Source organism: Trematomus bernacchii, unplaced genomic scaffold (assembly GCF_902827165.1).
Source record: "Trematomus bernacchii unplaced genomic scaffold, fTreBer1.1, whole genome shotgun sequence".
NCBI classification, from domain to species: Eukaryota; Metazoa; Chordata; class Actinopteri; order Perciformes; family Nototheniidae; genus Trematomus; species Trematomus bernacchii.
Genome location: NW_022987567.1, coordinates 2,133,468 through 2,152,748, shown reverse-complemented (window position 1 = coordinate 2,152,748; position 19,281 = coordinate 2,133,468). Strand labels below are relative to the sequence as shown.

At 40.8% G+C, this 19,281-nt stretch overlaps 1 protein-coding gene across 12 annotated transcripts in view; it reads right to left on the bottom strand.

Moving 5' to 3' along the window:
• The window catches only part of vav2 (vav 2 guanine nucleotide exchange factor), a 200,014-nt gene extending 182,930 nt beyond the window's left edge, over positions 1–17,084 (bottom strand). For all 12 annotated transcript variants that reach the window (XR_004555512.1, XM_034125851.1, XM_034125856.1 and 9 more), the window contains exon 1: positions 15,843–17,084. Coding sequence is in view for 11 of the 12 variants with exons in the window: in XM_034125851.1 (XP_033981742.1) it covers positions 15,843–16,178 (336 nt within the window). In the remaining variant the exon portion in view is untranslated. The remainder of the gene's footprint in view (positions 1–15,842) is intronic.
• Positions 17,085–19,281: the final 2,197 nt, after the last annotated feature.

The following is a 19,281-nucleotide window of genomic DNA, read 5'->3' as shown; positions in this document are numbered from 1 at the left end:
GAACCCTCTGTTCTGCCTCCAGATGTTTCTTGTTGTCTGGCTGAGTGCGGGGGGAAATAGAGGAGAGGGTATTACACAACTCTTTCTTTTCTTCACTCTCTATCCCGCAGAGTGCTTATGCTAAGCAGGGAGTGGGAGGCCGTGAGTATCCTCAGAAAGTGGAAAGAGGAAAATACAGACAGAGAGATTTATCAACTTGTCATTGCTAATTGTGTTCTACTTTGCAACAAGTTTGTTTAGGTTTTATTCTATCTTGCAGTTGTACAAGCAACGCCTAACTTTCACACATACAGTAGTTCCCAGGAAAATAATAAGGTTACTTCATGGTATTGTTAGTTGTTTTCACTATTTCAAACGCACTAAATTAAAGAACATTAAGGTCATGAGTCTATTCACTTATGCCATGGCAAGGTAGGAAAGATGGGGCAAGGGACAATCCAGAAGAAAGCAATACAACATATCTGTCATAAGACTCAACTGAGTAAGACGTATGTTATCATTTCGATGATAATGGCAGAGGCAGCAGCTGATTGTGTCTGGTTCCAATGTCCTAGTTATGTGTTCATTATTAAACAAGTTTCAAAATAATGCAAATCAACCAGGAACGGATTGACATGAATGCTTAACCGTTAACAGGTTGCAGATTCTACTAGGTCTTGGGGTGGACATTTTACCCAACTAACTGAAATTAGGAAATGTATTAAAATAGGTTTCATTACAGGACTGTTAGTTTTAGCTAGGTGTGCCTAATAATCTTTCAACTGAGTGTTCGTGCCCATCAGAGGTCTGTACACAACTCAGACATTTCAATAATTTGTACGGCAAAGTTAGGTTTGGAAACGATATCATCTCCTTTTTGGCGGGCATGCATAACACCGGAGCCTCGCTGCGGGGAAGCTTTGGCGCTGTTCTGAGTTTGTTCTAATCTGTCAAAATGAAGGACTGCTTTCAGATTTTTCCGTCATTGTTAAAAAAAATCGGTCACAGGCGGAAAATATTCGGTTAATGCGACCTCTGGTGCCCATTGATCGCCATTTCAATATAACACTGCCAAAAGGTTAAGAAGGAACTCAATGTGTATTAATGACTATATCTGAGAGTGTGATTAAAGTCGGCTTGGTATGCTAAATGGAAGATTTCAAAGGTGAGAAGGAAGACAGTCTATCGATAAATGTATTAATTATTGCCTCTAACCTAACAACCTGATGAAAGTCCATTTTCAAAATGAAAAACAACAGGCCTTTTGCCTCAAATTATAGGGTGAAGAAAGTATGAACAGCCTCTTTCTACTTTTATGTGTACAGGTTTGATGACCAAGGCACCAACACGGCGTCAGTAAATCCTTGTGTTGTCACAGTCTTGTGTAGTTAAAGCAAATCTTTGTCTTCTAATGGAGGGTCTGTTGTGGAAAACCAGATGAGTGGTGTATGTCAGTGTGAGGGACATGCTCAATTTCACAGCAGAAAGCTACTAAAAGCTTCCTCTCCATCAGATTCTCTGTGACTCCACCGTCTGTCTGTTCTTTCCCCCCTCTTTGTTTTCCCCCCAGGAGCTTCAGTCATTAATTCTAAATTGTTTAGCTCTCGTGCGTTCACGCTCCGGTGCTTTCATTATGCTAACACCAAACTGGTGGCAGGTTTACCTTTTTTTCCACTTGCTTTTTTAGATGGGGATTGAGGAAGCTCACCTGCCTTCCTCTGGATGGCACTTATGAGAAATTGGTTTTTAAGAAATATCATCAATCACAGACGAACGGGACAACTGCGTTACAGAAAACTGTGGAGATAGTCAATTGTGTCTGAGGGACAAAAAACACATTTCTTTCCTCACCAGATGAATCATGTCTGAAGTGGTGAGTGTGCTGACAAATGCTGAAACAACTGCAATTTCAAATGAAAAGGACATTACATAAATCTATTGTATAATCTCATGCCTACTCTTAGCTTCCACTATGCAAAAGATATTGCTAGCTAAATTCTGTTCATCAAATTTGTACCAATTTGTCTCCAATTGGTTCAATAAAGTGATCAAACCAAGTGTATTTTCAAAAGTTCAAATAGGTCCAGTACAAATGGGTGACAAAGAAGAGACGTAGTGACACACTCACTGCCAGATGAAAGAGAGCAAGCCCTCACAGCGTGCTGTAGACAGTAGACTAAATATAAACACCACTACACGTATACAGTTCTGAAGGAATTTGATTCAGTGTTGCAACTTGTTTCAGAGTCATACAACGCGTACGTTCTCAGAAATGTCTTTTGTCTGATTTCCCGTGGGCTTTTTTTTTTTTTTTTACCTCCCCAAAGCTGTTCTGTCTCATCTTTTCTGTCCAATAGAAAGGATTTTTTTTTTTTTAAAGCGCCCTGAAAATTAACCAGGATAACTTCCGAAGCGGATAAAAGCTTAAAGTGGGTTTTCCTGGCTTTTGTTAACAGTGACAATTACAATTTCATCAGTATGCTAGAGGGCCGTTTTTTTCTTTTCTTTCAGATACATTAATGGGGGGGGAAATCTTGAGTTTGCAAGCTGCAGAATACAAATGAAGGTGTGTTAAAGACTGACAAGGTGCTTCTGTTTTTCTCTGTATCAGGATAGTCCAGCGGTTAAAGAGTCCGACCTTCAACTGTAAAGTGGAGTCTACTCCCTGCTGACAACACTCTGCCATAGAAAAGTGTCCTTGAGAAAGATACTGGAGCTGGCGGTGTTACCAAGTAAAGCCTTTCAATGTGATGATATGAGATTTTCAAAAGTTAATATCAGTCAATGATTAATTTCATGTGTGGGAAGCTCGATTAGATAATCAACAAGAGAATTGAATTCACATGCTGACGGTCATACTTTACAGTTCATTAGCCGGGAAGATTATTTGATTAGTTAAACAGAAAACTGCTCCATTATGATTCATTATTGAAGTTAACCATCAGATGAAAAATTGAAGCACCAGCTTGTGGGATCAGAATTATACTGGCTTTTATTACATTATTTGGTCATTATGTGATGAATACTTTCTCAATTGCTAATCAGACAAAAGCCGTTTGCTGAGATAAACTCCTTGTGATGTATGGAGACTCAGGTTTGCCTTTTACATGTGTAGCACACAGCAATAGACTGACCATGCCAGGTACAATTTATCTTACTAGATCCAGACTCCAATTGGTTTAATCGAAGAGTGGCGCCTGGGTAGAGCAAGCAGGCAGTACAGCATGATGCAGCACATCAGACATAAACAATTCCTGAATCTCTTAATCCGTCCAGTCAGACATTTTCATTGCTGTTTTCATGTAAATTAAACCTTTTTTTCACCCTTTTTTTTTCTTTTAGTTTTGTACATGTTGCAAGGAAATGTCATCGACAAGTACAGTTGCTAGCATTCAATGCCCCAGATAGTGAGTGGCTGTTTTCTCACATGGGTTCAATCGGACAATTTGAGGACTAGGGAGCTGACAGGATAACATTTGTTTGATGTTCAGTCTGAATGATTTGCATTCTTATAAACAATTGTGTGCGTAATGTCTAGATAATGTCAGGTTTGAAGTGCATGTGTGAAAAGATCATTCAGCACAGCCGGTAAATTGTTAATGTATTTATTTTAAAACTGAATTATTGTAATACATTTGAAGATAATACTCATATGAACACATTTGGTTTGAATACAGTGTCTAATATTGTAACAGAACACCAAGACTACAACTGGGGAGGGTTTAAATTACAAATCACAGATCAGCGCACCCCGACCGAAAGGTGGAGGATGAGGAAATGATCTCTTCCGCCCTTACAACCCCCGACACACTGCTCCACTTTGTTTGCATGGTTAACAAGAGCCTGAGCCGTGGAGAAGATCAATAAGCACCGGCCTTGTATGGGGCCGAGTCTAACGTTGCAACCCTACCTCTGAGCCCCTCCTATTCCACAGCCAATTATGTGATGTGATCAATACGCGTTGGTAATTGGATATTGGCGCTTCTTGTGACAATTCTGTGGCAACGGCCTTAAAAATCCATGGCTAGTGCATCATATAAACACTGCTCCTATACTTAGCTGCCACCGGGCAGTGCGTCATAAGGGTCCATGTTATCCGTTTCCTTTGGCAAGGAGATAGAGAAAATATAAAGCTGTTTATCTTTCCCCCAGAAATAATGTATTAGTTTGTGTGTGAGTGTGAGTGTGAGTGTGTGTGTGTGTGTGTGTGTGTGTGTGTGTACGGCTGGGGTTGGAGGTGTCCATGGGGGAGGAAGCTACTGCGCCTCTCCCCGGAGCTCAATCCAGATCCTAATCTGATATGTACCGCAGGAAGCAGCCACAATCAGTCCTCCACCACAACAACTCAAATTAGACTCCCGGCAACAGCGCTGTTCTGACAACAGCGCACCGTGTAACCGCCAAAGTGTCATTACTGAAAGTCGTGGATGAAGATAGATGCTAGTCAAGGAAATGGGAAGGTAAACGGACTGCTCATTACGAATGAGAAGGTCCAAAACAATTAACAAGCTAGAAAATAAAAAGCTCTTCAGTGGTTTGGTTTGAGAGGAACTGCAGGGGAGAGCTTCAGCCATCTGGCTCGCCGCTACATGGGACCGTGGGCCCCTGCTTTCCCATCTCTCTGTGGAGCGATGGCACCCAGCAGAGCATGGCTGGCTCCAGAAAGGTTCAGGCGCCATTCCACTGCATGGCCATGCTAATCACCCCCAACAACCGCTATGCAGATGGAGCCTCTTTAGAAATCAGACGGCGTCCATAAGGCACCGTGATCCCTTTGTCCATCTCTAGTGGGATGGCAGAACTGGCAGCATGTTGTCATGGCGGATCACTTTCCTCAATGTGTTATGTGTCGTCGTCCCCGAGAATAGTTAGGCAAGGCACTTATGAGACAAGGATGCTAACAGAATGAGCCCTGGATGGTTTTTACACTACCCTAACTCCTAACACTAAAAAACAGAACACTCGTCACTCTTTAAAGTAAAATGCTCTTTGCTGTATTAGCTGACATCACTTCAATTCTCCCTTTGGTTTGGAAACAGTAGGTCAACTCGGAGTTCCCCTCAAAAACTCTGTGCTCGCATTTCTCACTAACAGCGTTCCCTGAGGAATGCTGGGAGAAGAAGGAGGAAAGCAGCAGATGAATGTTCCACAGGCTTTAGGTGGGGGAGTGATATTTAAATACACATGATAAACTGCATGGCCCTGGTTTTCAGCACAGAAACAGCCGAGTCACTTTCCAGCCACTGTAGAATACCAAATGAAAAAGGTGAGAAGATACTTAACAATATGATGAATTGTAATGTGCTTTAAGAAACACTTTATCTGCCACAGCTGTAATTAGACGTTTAATTATACAAATCTCCTCATTTGCAAGCTATTCAGGAGTGAGACGTTCTTTCCATTTCGCCTGGTCCCAAATGTATTTCTTACCATCACATGCTGGCAAGAAAAATGTTGCAACTTATACGGAATTATAATCCTGTTTATAGGATAATTGTTGTCAATATAGACATTTTAGAGTTCTTAAATATGATAATGATATATGAGACGATATAAAATACCGCCCCCCCTCCTGCCTGAAATGCCTCTTACGTAACATAGTGACATCACTACGTAACACTCGCGCTTCTATTGGCTAGCTCTCCAACACATTGCACATGATATATTAAGGGCTGAGACATCTCTAAGTGGTTGACCAATCAGAGTCGGCCAGCTAACCAATCAAAGCAGACTGGGCTCTGGTTTCAGACAGAGGGTGAAAAGAGGTGCTGCAGCACAGGCAGTATGAGAAAAATAAAGAGCGTTTTGAACATTAAAGCATGGAGACATGTCAAAGTAGAGGCACAAAATACTAATATGAACCTGAAAATGAGCATAATAGAGCCCCTTTAATACATGGTCACTTCCCCTAAGCTACAGGAAGTGGTGATTTTACAACTCAAACCTTGATTGTTCTGCGGCAGAACTACCGCCTGAATGGAAACTTCACGGTTAACGTGAGCCACATTCAAAGCGGGGCCTGTGCAGCCGAGTGCTCACTGCTTGCATTTGGATGCGGACCATTTGGACTGTTATGTCATGGGAGGAAAGAGTTAAGCTGTCCACCAATCAAGGGTTGGGGCTTTAAAACCCCAGCAAAAAGATCAAAAGTCACCAGTTAAGCTGTAGGAACTAAATTACTTAGCATTTAATCATTATTATTCAATGAATATTAAATCATTTATCGGATTTACTGATTAATTATCTATGCTTGAATCTGCATTTACATTCTTTGTTTAATTATTGACTTTTTTTAATTTATTTCAATATTGGGTTATTCACAATGTTTTGAATGTGTAAGGGGAATTGAAGTTTACATAGAGCACATGCAAATGAACCAAGTATTTACTACGTGTGGAGAGAGGGAAGTAGTGAAAGAGGCTTCTTTTGATTGACTTCTTGTTTCGTTATCCCAGCACTAACAGCATTACAGCATTGTATGTGTGAACATTCATTTGCACTTAATCAATATCGACCTCAACTATATGAGATTCATTCAACTGCTGAATTATACAGCAAGTACTTAACTGTTTTCCTATTTATGTGCTTTGAATTCTCTGCAAGCTGTATGCCTTCACCGCCTCATAGCCATAAGCCTTTTGCAGATTTGGAGATGTTATCTCACTATCTAATCTTAATGTATCTTTCAAATCAATAATAACATAAATATGCGTTGACTGGAAATAGAAATACAAGTCATAACGTAATCAAGTGCGTTTTCCCCTGTGTATCTATTAAATGATAACTATATGTATTTATTAGCTTGATGGGCTGGTGGGGATGAGATGTTAACTACCGCTTGATTACATATTAACAGCTACATGTGATGGAGTAAGGAAATAATAACAGAAATGGAGAATAAAGTCCAACATAATATCAATTAACTCGGAAGGTGCTTTTGCTCGAGCCACATTTCCTTGCTCCTTGATATAATAACCAGGAACAAGGAAGAAAGAAGGCTACATTTGCTTAATTCTATTGAACTTTGGTCCACGGTGCAGTCCTTATCTCCTGTTTTGGAAAAGGCTTTTATGCAAGCACTCATCTCTTCATGTGTATTGGACAAATATGATTTGTACTTAAGTGGCTTAATGGCTTTGTTTGTCTTTGCAAATATCTCTGGCCATTTGCTACAACGGTTATATTGTTTCTACATTACAGAAATAGAATACAATAATGGTTCCAGCTCCTCAAATGTCATGATGTACTCCTAGTGAGTAATGGTGCTGTATTTTCAAATGTGTTAAACTTTTAAAAGAGTCAGATGTTCACACCACAAATAGCAACATTAGACTATTTGAATGCTTACATGGGAGATTGTAGAAGGTGAGGGTAAGAGTTTGTCAGGAAGCACTAACATCATTCCTTTAAAATGTGACTTTTTCCTTATTTGGAAAATTATTGGAAGAGTAAAAATATATATTTACACCTTTTTGCACGCTAAATATTGTCTTATGCTGAATGTCATACAACCACTACAGCGTGAAAGCAAGCTCCACAGAGGCAACAACAAACCTTTCAACACATATAAGCCGTTTTAACAATGCGTTTGGTGAAACATTTTTAAGACATTAAGGGTCTTTAAGTGTTCTGATTATAGATCTGACACATGGGCTCCATGAATACTGCCTTATTGGCTCGCTACCTTGATTCTTGTTCGACCTGTAAGTTGTTTTGGTATGCTATCGAGAAAGATTCCCAATGCTCTTCTGTTCTGTGGGCTAAGGATACCAAATATTTGCAAAGGTATTTCACTGGACCAACATACCTCTTTTTATACATTCTTTTCAAATCTGTTATTGATTTGGCCCTGGAGGGATTCCTCTCTTTGAATCTTTCCCCGCATCTCTCTGTGTGTCTTCAGGGGAGAATGCAAGGGAAAATGAAAGTGAGTGAAATATGGATGAGTGTTGGCATGTCCCCACAGATTAACTTTATTCTAGGAGGATAGATTCTTATTCAGCGTACAAGAAAATGCCATAACTTAAACAGAGGCAGCTGGGCAGAAGCATCTGACCCCTTCACTGTAGTAGTATTTATTTGTAGGCCAAGTGGACGCCAAGACTGTCCTTCAACTTCACAAAGTTCAACCTCCCTACTGTTGCAGAACATCCACATCCGCCCTAATGAGGTGACCTTGAACAGGATACCGCTCCGGGAATTCTGCTCCCAACTCATCCATGCAACCTTACCTCAGCGTGAAAAGAAGTATGATCCCCTACAGATCAATACATTGCCCTGCCCTCTGACATATCCCCTGTGATATAGGGGAATATCATCTGTTCACATACTGATCTTTACAATATTCTTTCCTGTGGCAATCTGTGGCTTGGCTTTGCTAACAAGGTTCAATATTGGTCAACTACAGATGGTGCAACAGGCACTAGAAAAACAGAGTCATATGGCCACACAATTTGTCAACAAACCCCAGATTTAGTTTTCTGATCCAACACACACATACAAATTCAAGCTAGCACAGCAGGGTCAATTTTGATTTTGATATTGGGTGTTAATCTTAACTTTTATTCAAAGATGTTCTTCTAAATTAGTTTGGTAACTCATTCATGAAAGGGAAGTTAATACAGAGTTAATAAGTACTAAACAAACTCTACTGTTTATTGAAACATGTCTTCAGTTTTGAGTTAAGTAGAGCCAACTGATCACAAGTCTGTGTGAAAGACACATTTCTTCCCGTGACACTGGCAGTTTACGACAATGGCTTTTTCCATCCCTTCAAGAAATGACTCATGTTTTTTGGGTCGGTTTTGGAAATGTCAACACGCGAGCCAACATCAAAAGTGAGAGTTGAAATGATATGTTGTGACTTTAGGAGTAGGGTAGGCTCACTCGAAAGGTTAGAAACCCCCTTCGTCTAGACCCATTCCCTCCTTGTCAATCCCATTAGCTTCCGGTGGGAGCGCCCCAGCTGTGCGACCCGGGACGTGTCCCTAACGAGCTCCATTAGCCGTATTACCTGCATCCGGCGTGTGCTCGAGGTCAGGGGGTCAGCGCTAGACCAAACGCTGAGATTAAATTACCCCTGAGGGAGTCCAGGGTGGGTGTTTGTCTACAGTAGTCCTCCGCCCTCTCCCCACAAAAGAGATTTCAGGATAGTAGGTGGGCTGGCATTTACCATATCGTTTTTCTGGTTCGTACACTCTTCCCTGATCTTAGTTCAAACGCTGCAGAGCCATTTAAAGCAGGATGTCATTGTTCAGAGGCACAATAGATGGATGCAGGGTTAAGCCTGGAAATATTCCTATGGGTCTGGGGTTATGCTTCCATTGAGAATGATGTACTATATACTTAAACTATTACTATTATTATTTTATAGTTATTATTACGTCGAACAGCCTTTGGCTCCTTACAAATATATAAATGAACACATTAAAACACAACAATTAATTAGATGAATAATATATTATTTAAATTATGTATGAGTAATGGAGTCTGTTTTCTCCTCCGTCAGCACTTTGCTCAAACCACCATAGGATTCTATGCAGCTTATGATCTGGGTTTTATACCAAATATTCCACATATGATGAACAGTAAAAGATTCAGGTCCTGGCTTAAAACCTTTCAAAGTTTACGTTTCTGTAAGTTGCTGCCTTTGGTTATGAGCATGGCCTACAGAGAACTGTGAGTATACTATAATTAGACTTTGATAAAGAGACAGTAACATACTGTGATGCAAGCAGCCGTCTGAATGCAGAATGTATAAAGTGACATACTGGCAGTCGACTGAATGATAAATAAGTGAATATAAACACTCCTTGAGTAAATCCAGAGACAACACAATGTGTCTTTCTGTCAATTACTGTCCATTATTTGTATCAAGACCATATTTAAATCTGCTTTAATGAAGGCTTTTAACTACAACCATAGGTTTGTGTTATAGGAAAGGTTTTGCAAATTGCAAAATAACAGAATAGTGCTAAACACTGCAGCTCTTTAGCGATCCTTGTAGTGTCTTTGTTTAGGTTTTATAAACAGTTACTGAGCGGTTGAGTCTTTCCTGTCTCAAAACCCGTTTCCAAGCAGAAACAGGTACAGGTTTTCTACAAACAAGCTGTGGTAGACCTACTGTAGTCTACCTGCCCAGTATCAAGCAGGCAAAACAAGTTAGCCAACGATGCAGAACTCAATGCAATGCCTATGGGCCAGAAACTTAATTAGTAATAGAATAACAGTTATTCAAACAGTTATTTCTGTACACACCACAGAGATTATTGTTTTATTATGATGTTAATACAGATAAATCCCTGTGTGGCAATAATTGCTTTCTTCTCAAAACTAGCTTGTGTGGATTTGAAAGTTTCTGGACACGACTAAACAGTGACTAAATAAGCCGGATGTGTGTGTGTGTGTGTGTGTGTGTGTGTGTGTGTGTGTGTGTGTGTATATGTGTATGTGTATGTGTATGTGTATGTGTATGTGTATGTGTATGTGTATGTGTGTGTGTGTGTGTGTGTGTGTGTGTGTGTGTGTGTGTGTGTGTGACATGACACTCGCAAGGGTGGAATAAAGCTTTGTAAATCAAAGCCCTGAATTGGCCCTGGTTTACAGCTACATATATAGCCATTGTCCAAGTAGGAATAGCAGAATAAAACACGAATCAAATTCATATGAGCTGGTGAAGCTTGCCAGCAGCAGCCAATATTCCAGGTGGGAGCGGGACAAAAGAAGAAGCTCAATTACTGAGAGTGGGAGCGGCAGGCTGTGTGAGACCTGGAGTCCTGTGGAGCTCTGAGAAGCTCCAGGAGACCTCTGGGCTCAGAACGCAACAGGAGACCTCTGGGCTCAGAACGCAACAGTCTGAGCAGTACTGCAACATCTCACACTTGCAAACACAAAAGGACACTCACTCACATACATATCTGCCTGAGTCATCCCAAAGGCATTTGCAACCACCTCACCAAAAAGGAAAAAAAAAAAAGAAACACAGCAGAACACACAAAGGGCTTCAGAGAGCTCAGCTCAGTCTTGTCTCTCAGACGCAGCCCGAGGCGTTGGATTCTGGATGTGTACACTTTGAGCTCGAAAGCACCGCTGCTCATTAAGGATCCGTTTGCAGCCTTGGAGGTACGAATGCAAGCCTCTTTAAATACACAGACAGGGATTTATTTGACCACCTAAATGAAGGTCGGCTTGACAGCTTCTTAGCAGAGAGGTACTTCGCCTCCTCCCATTGTTACAATAAAGCAGATACATGTGAACTCGCAGAAAACTACTTCTCACCATTGTCAAAACGCACACACAAAAACAGAATATGCATATGTTAAAACCTACTCTTTTGGTGGGCAATGTTTAGTTTGCTACAGGTAAATGACAACATCTGCATGTCCTTTAAATGTAGCATGCTTAGTTTGGATGTTAACTAACCCCGACATTATCTGTTACCATTTCTTTCCTATCATTTTTACAACCATTTTGCAACACTACAGTTACTTCAAATGTCTGCGTGTATTTACAGTTCAGTGGTTTATCATTTACTTCATGAATATCACAATGAACTGTGCCACTTCCTCAGTGGATGCATAAAAAGGACATTTCCCTTTTCAGCCACTTGAATGCACATTTTCATCCGTTATTTATTCAGGGGAGGTTCTGCTGAGTGCTGATTTTGCAGTGTCCTTCCTCATTTCTATGCCCTTATTAAACACAATTTCACACCTGCAAGTCAAGCAGAGACTTCACGGAGTCACCTTTCAGCTTTGCTCGAGTGGGCGCTAATCAGGTTTGCTTCTTGTTCAAGGGTACGATGGAAGTCTTTTTTTTAACAGGTATCACTTCTTAATTGCATCTGTTGAAGAGGTTATGAATTTGTTTGAACTTGGATCTTTTCTATTCTCAGTTACAGGTGTCCATCTTTTAAATCCATCTGTTGAACACCACACCAGGGGGTTGGATCTATCCCAGCATGCCCTAGACAAACACTCACATTCGCACATATGAGCAATTCATGGGCTATTTCAGCTAACCTGCATACCTTTCAACCGCAGGACGAAACCTGAGCAGCTAGAAAGAATCCCTCTAGGGCAAACACTTACTTTACTTACAATGTCAGTTAACTGGAATCCTACTCAAGAGATTAGAGATTTAAATGACTTGTTTTGTCCTACGAACTGTCTGAAACAAACCAAAAGGTTAGTGTGAAATATAAGAAAAACGGAGAAGAAATGGACATTTTCACATTTGAGACAGGTGTACGTTTTATCATTTTATCTCAACTGTAGTTAGTTATTTTGCTGTTAATAACTTAGCACTAAAACCATGTGGACATCAGAACTAAATCAACATTTAAAGCCCCCTTATCTGTGTTTGAACCCAGGACCTCATTGAGCCACTATGCTGGCCAGGTACAGGTATGACAAATCAAACAACTCCGTTACAGTCTAACTACTTGCCAATGTCAAAACATCAACCCTAAAATGTCAAATCATACAATGTATTGCCAAAAAAAGCTTTGTGTTGTAGGTATACACAACATTTGGCAATACAATCGTAGTTTCATTGACTGTTCAGATGTCATCTAATGAACCCTTTCATCCAAAACAGTGCAGTAACAATGCAGTGTGACCTCAGTGTTGCTATGCCACTTCCCTCTGAGCTCTGCAGAATGCACCGTAGCACAATGTTAATGCACTGGAGGACAAACTGGGATCAATGCCAGCCATGTTTAAATTGGGATTAGACTCTGCTAACAGCAGCAACTGAATAGCATTAGTGGTTCAGAAGATTAAAAGGAGAAGCACATCCGTTTTGACTAAATGTTTGTCTTTCACCAAAAGGCCCATTCTGATGCAGGTCACACAACAGCATTATATCCTACATCAACAGCTACTCCCAGAGTCTAACGCATTTAAGGATGCCATGGCTTAGTGTTTACCGGCGAGGCTTATTCAAGACAAAGGGCACGTAATGTCAAGGCAAACTAACACAACATGCTACAACTTTGATACAAAAAGAAAACATGTTGATTCATTTACAAAAGATAGAACTTTATATTCCCTAAGTTGGATACACAGAGTCTGTTGCTAGGGAGTGAGAGGCAGGCTCTGCATGAACAGCCACACAAATCACAGTCATTTGAGAAAAAGACACAATTTGTAAAGCCACTCACTCATAAACTCATTACACAGCATAAAAAAGAGACAGGTAATATCCATACCCATAAAATAATCATAAAAGGATCAAACAAATGGGTAAAATAAAACCCAACTCATGAGATAAAACACTAGCACCTGTAGAGAAATGAGCAGAAACATCAAACGAGCCAGATCAAAAGCATTAAAAACATCTGCTCTAGAGCATAACTGTTTAACCTGCAGAGTGGCCTGTGGAGCTAAGACTGTAGATTTAGAAAGTCAAACAGCCTCAGGATGTGTGTGTTTCTAGAACCTGGAATGTTCTGGGCTTCATTTAAGAAGGGAGGAAATTAAAGCAGTTGTTAGCTAGGTGAGAGGGGTCCCTAAGAACTTTAGGACCCTTTATTGGTAGTCTAGCTACAGATTACCCCAAGGGGTACTTCCAATAATGCCAATGCCAATAACTGTCCCTTTTTCTGAGCTGACATGCCATATTGCATCGGTAAAGATGTTGTTCCCTGCTTCTCCTTAAAACTGCATCCCTATTTTTTTCAAATGTCTTCAAAAAAGTAAGTCTAATGCGCTTCAGAGTCTTCATTTGGTTAAGCCACTGACTCTGGGTGTTAAGGCACACACACACTCTGACCTTTCTCCTATCATAAATCACACACTGCTGTTCTGCTGCCAGGATTTTGTTTAACCCAATTTGTCACCGAGGACACCCCCTTCCACTCTAGCTGCGGATCCGCACAGTGGGACCGGGGAGCGTGGGATTAGTGGGCGGATCAAAGTGTGCCATCCAGACCTCTCTCTCGCCTTGTAATCGTGGAAGTCAGCAGCCCCTGGAGCTGATGATGGTAACCAGGCAAAGAGAGGAAGATAGACTAGAGTCATGCGCTGAAACATTTATCAACCACTGATTCATCTATGAAATATATTTGAAGCATTAAGTCTGCGAAAGTAGGGACAGAAATACCCACCACATGTTCTGGAAGCCGAACCACAACGTGAAGACATGCATTGGAAAAAGTAGAAACAGGAGTGTATTTGACCTTTTGTTTGGAACATGACTTCATTAACATGCAATCCCCTTTTTAGAGAAGAAACCCAGAATTGAAAGGCAGAAATAAATGTCTTTTATTCTTGAACCTGTTCATTTACAACCATGATCCTGATGTCTTTGTAAAGGTTAACTCTACTGAGCGAAATATCAGTCAGAAGTCACAATTAGTCGAAATGATACGGAACTGCATTTACCTAAATACCAAATGTATTGTGTTTTACTTGCCTATGACAAATAACTTCCTTTTTCTACTGTTGTGGTTTGAAAAGCGATTATCAAAACTGTTCTGGATTCATTCTGATTGACTTGGACGTTCATGTTTTACTTCTTGAAAGGTTAAGGAAAAGCAAGCTACAAAAGCCAGCAGCACACACTGAAAGGCAGTCAGACAGACACGATCAACTCACACATTATTATGACAGAAACAGGTCACGGAAGGTGTGCCAAGAAATATCAGAAAAACGTGCTGTCTGAGGGCAATTGCTGTGGTGTGATTGCTGTTTTGACAATAAGAAAAAAACGTCATCATTCAGTATGCAGGCATCCCTGATCTGACAACCCCCAGACTCCTCATCATACAGTAATAAAGGCTCGGCGGTGATTCAGAGCACACTTCAGGGTGAATAAAAAGTCAATAGGAACCTTTGCCACAGCACACTTTTACTCTGCTGCTGTGGTCATGTAAACTTCCAGTGGCACCCGACACTTCCTCATATCGGCTTTGGGAAATATGAATGAGCTCAAGCGTAGAGGGAGCTTCATAGAGTCTGAGGCGAGTGACATCGACGATCCAAACCTCTAATCGTACCACCATGTCGACTTGTGTTTTGTTTGAGCCATACTATGCACCAAGATCCATCTTTGACTGTCTCTGCAAAGGACTCAAATCCTTTACTTTGCCTTTTCACTTCCACCCTTTTGCTATATGACTCAATTTCAAATAAAGAAGACTGGAAACTAAATATTTGACGAATTACAAACACTTTTCTCTATGTGTCCAGCTCTATATTGAGCTACTAATTTTTTTTTAAAGGTCACAAAAAGTAAAAGCAGAGTATTATATTCTTTCTGAGTGCTGGATTATATTCATGTATCACTATATAATCTAAATGTGATGTTTTAGCTGTCAAAGCAATGCAACTCATTTCAGTGACACATTTCATTTTCCCAGTTATGCAATGCAAAATGTGCTGAACCACACACAGCATATCGACTTATAACATGAAACAACAAACCAGCAACACATAGATCTAGAGAGATGATCAACTTTGAGTTTGGCAGAAGCTAACCACCACCTGTGTGCAGGTATGGCAGCTTCACCTGTGCAAACCTGATCAGGCCCTGCATGTGTTCAAACAGCATGAACATCTGTTACACTGCTGTATTATCACATGTATTCTGATAGAGGCTCTCGACTGGGCTAGAGCCAAGAAGTGGGCTTGTTGTGACAGGAAAAGATTAAGATCTGTGGACCAAACTTGTGTAAAATCCAAACATAAGATGCTGTTAAACATCTCATTGAGCTCTCCAAACAATGCATGGAACATGTCAGCAATCCCAAGATGAGCAATGTACATACAGTACAAGATTGTGTGTGTACAGTCACCAAACAAAGCCTGGAGGTGTGAAATCAAACAGCCCCATCCCCATCATATGTTGGTTTGAAAACTCACCTGTGACATCTGGGGTCTGAAATTGATCTCCTTCAGGTCCACTGATCCCGGGGAGAGGTTGTGCAACATCTGGCACAGCAGCACCCCGTCTCGCAGGGCCTGTGCCAAGTCGAAGACGGCCGCCGAGGGCCACACGACCCGGTGGTTGGGGGGCAGGACCTTGCAGTCTATCAACCACCGCCCGCATTGTCTCCACTCCTCCATAGCGGCTCCGGAGACTCCACTCAAAGTAACCGAGTCCTCCAGCGGGTTCACAGCGGGCTCAAAGCGGTCACTCACGGCGAACAAGCAGGCACTACTGTCGGCTCCCCTACCTGCACCGGGTATCCTAATCATTCACTCTCTATAGATCTATAAATCAGGCTATTTCGCAACTGTATGTCACCGCGCTAGATCCCCATTCCAGACGCATGTCAGCTCTCCTGTCTCCACAACATGGAAATGAAGGCTTGGGAAAAATAATAATCCAGTTCCGCGGATGTGACCAGATAAAAGAGACGTGCTATGGGAATTTTCTCCTCTTCATTCTTAAAAAGTTTGTTCGCATATCCAATCCAAAAAGGCGAGAGTGGAGGGTTACAGTAGTGCTAATGAAACAGCTGGGTACAGCGGTTTGTCATGTATCTACTTCACGAGGGGCTCACATTTCAGAGAAGCAAACAGCACAGCCTACTACTATACAATGTAGGGGGAAAAAGCAAGTAGTTGACGAACTGAAAGCCCGGAGTCCCCTACCTACCTACTGCATTTGCATTTAACGTTCCCAATGAAGCCAAAAACATGAACTTCCCGTAATTTCCATAGCAAACAATGAAGAAAACAGAGCAGTCTTTCCTCAGCCCCGGGATAACCCTTGTTCCATAGAGTCCAAACAACGCACCGCAGGGGGGGGAAATCAATGTTTACATTTATCCGGTTAATGTGACTTTGTTTGCCGCCTTTCTGCACGCCCAAAACAGCGTCACCCGTGTGTACAGCTCGGTTTGTATGTGATTTTCGCCTCCCTTCCGCTCGTGTCCTCTCTCCCCCGTCTCCCTCTCCTCGATTCCCCTCTCGGACGGGGATGTTTAGCGGTCCCAACTCCAGGCACGAGCCGCACTGAAAGCTTCTAGAAGTCTCACGCGGGGTCCACCCAGGTGGTTTAATGAGCTTGCACGCGCGCGCTTATTATCCCGTGCAAAGGTAACAGTTGAATAGTGTCCACACTTTCGTTAAAGTGGCTCCACACTCAGAGAATGTGAGTTTCAGGGAATATTTTTGGGACTGAGAGCTGAGAGGATGCGCCCTCTGACGGAGGAAGCGCACACTGCGACTGACACAAGAGGATTAAAGGGACAGTTCCATACAAAAAGGGTTATTGACTGTTACCATGTGTAGCTTATTTTGATGGAAAGAAACTAATTGTTTTATCTGCCCAGTTTGAAGTGAATTATTGTGAGTATTCAACAACTAAAGGCTCAGTCCACCATGTCCAAATTACGGTAGTTAATTTGTCATATTGGTAATACTCATATGTTGTCATAATCCTAATCTAAAGCCCTTTATTTGTCCAACAGTTTTGAAATTAAAGGGGATGGTGCAGATAGAAGGCAAACCTAAAATGAGAAGTCAGCAAATGTCAAAAAAATGAAATTACAACATTACAAATAAATTGAAACGAGTACACAACTCACAGCATTTTTTAACAAAAAGGTAGAGTCGTGGGCATTTACACTGATTGCATTATGGGAAATGTAGGATCCACTGTTTATGGAGCTTGACCCATATACATGCCAACACAAACTCTCAGGTGTATAAAACCCTACTCAGAATACACTATACATCACAAACTATAATGAGAACATTTAATGTATTTCCATGAGTCTGATATTCAACATAAGTCAATTAACCTTTATTTTAATCAAGTTACAATTTGAATTGTCACCACACCTATTTATTCATAATGTTAATAGATTGGGTTTAGTTTGTGAGGGGTTAAACGTATAATAAAAACACACCACACAAACCATAATTACCATGGTTGGAAATGCACTGAAAAATGTTTGGCTTGTCATGACTTGTTTCATTATACCTGTAATTTTTGGGGACGACATAATGTCTGAACCAACACTGATAGGTAATGATGTATTTCCTTATTAATCTTGAATCTCCTTTTTTCTTTTCCCCATCTTTCTCGTCTTTATTAGATTTCCCAATGTCATTCCTTGTTAGTAAAATAATCAAAATACTTCAATTAATCACTTAATTGACACTAAAAACAATATGCCACCTGTTTCTTGTTAAACCCTCTTTGTCATGTCTCATTACCTCCTCAGCTCAGTCATAATCATCTCTTCCCACCTTCACATTTCCACAGGGACGTAACAAATGTGGCTTAATTTATCGCTGGGCATAAAATAGAGCAGCGCATCAAAGTCTGATGTTCTGAGCTTCTCCTTTCTTTTATCTTTTTAATGATTGAAAAGCTGGATTTATATATGAAGACTATATGTACAAGTGGACTCATTGAAATTATAGAAGATTATGGCTTTAGGAAAACAACGTTCAGTTGTTCACAGCCAAACACTGTTTACTCTTTGTCGTCTGTCTGAGAGGATCCTTTTCCCCCATGCGTCTTTGATGCTTTGGTCGGGACAGGCCAGTAAAAGTGGCGTTTCAGACAGAAATGTGGCAACTCCATTGTATAAAGTATAGGAAAATAAATGCACAGAGAGGTTTGGATGGGGTACCCTCGGGTACCCTACATTCTGGCTCCATTATTTTTATATTTCACATTACAATGGATGTCAGTGAGGTATAAAGATACAACACATAAGATGTTATAGCAATGAGGCTAATAGATAACACCATACAAACGTCCCTGGATGATGGATCACAATATGGCAATTATCTACTGCAATACAAATGTTCTGAAATGTTATTTTTAAATATTCAAATTGTGCATTATCTTATTTTGCATTTAAATCATCCCCCCCCTGCCTAAAACGCCTCGATTGGACTACTTTGTTTACTTCCGTAACATAGTGTCAGCACTATGTTACACTCATATGTGTGATAGGCTAAGGGGCGGGGCATCTCTAAACAGTTGACCAATCACAACAGAGTCGGCCAACCAATCAGAGCAGACTGGGCTGGGCTCTGGTTTCAGACAGAGGGTGAAAAGAGGTGCTGCAGCACAGGCATTATGAGAAAAACAGACCTTTTTGAACATTAAAGCATTTAAACATGTCACAGTAGATAATTTAAAAAAATACAAATATGAACCAGAGAATTAGCATAGTAGGTCCTGTTCAACTATTTGAAAGTGTGGATAGTTTTTATGAACATAGCACCTTAAAAAGCAAACAGGTTTACATCAAAAAGACATATTTAGACATACGTACTGTATACTTGCATGTGGAATTAAAATTAGATTAATATACAAACAAAAAAATAAACA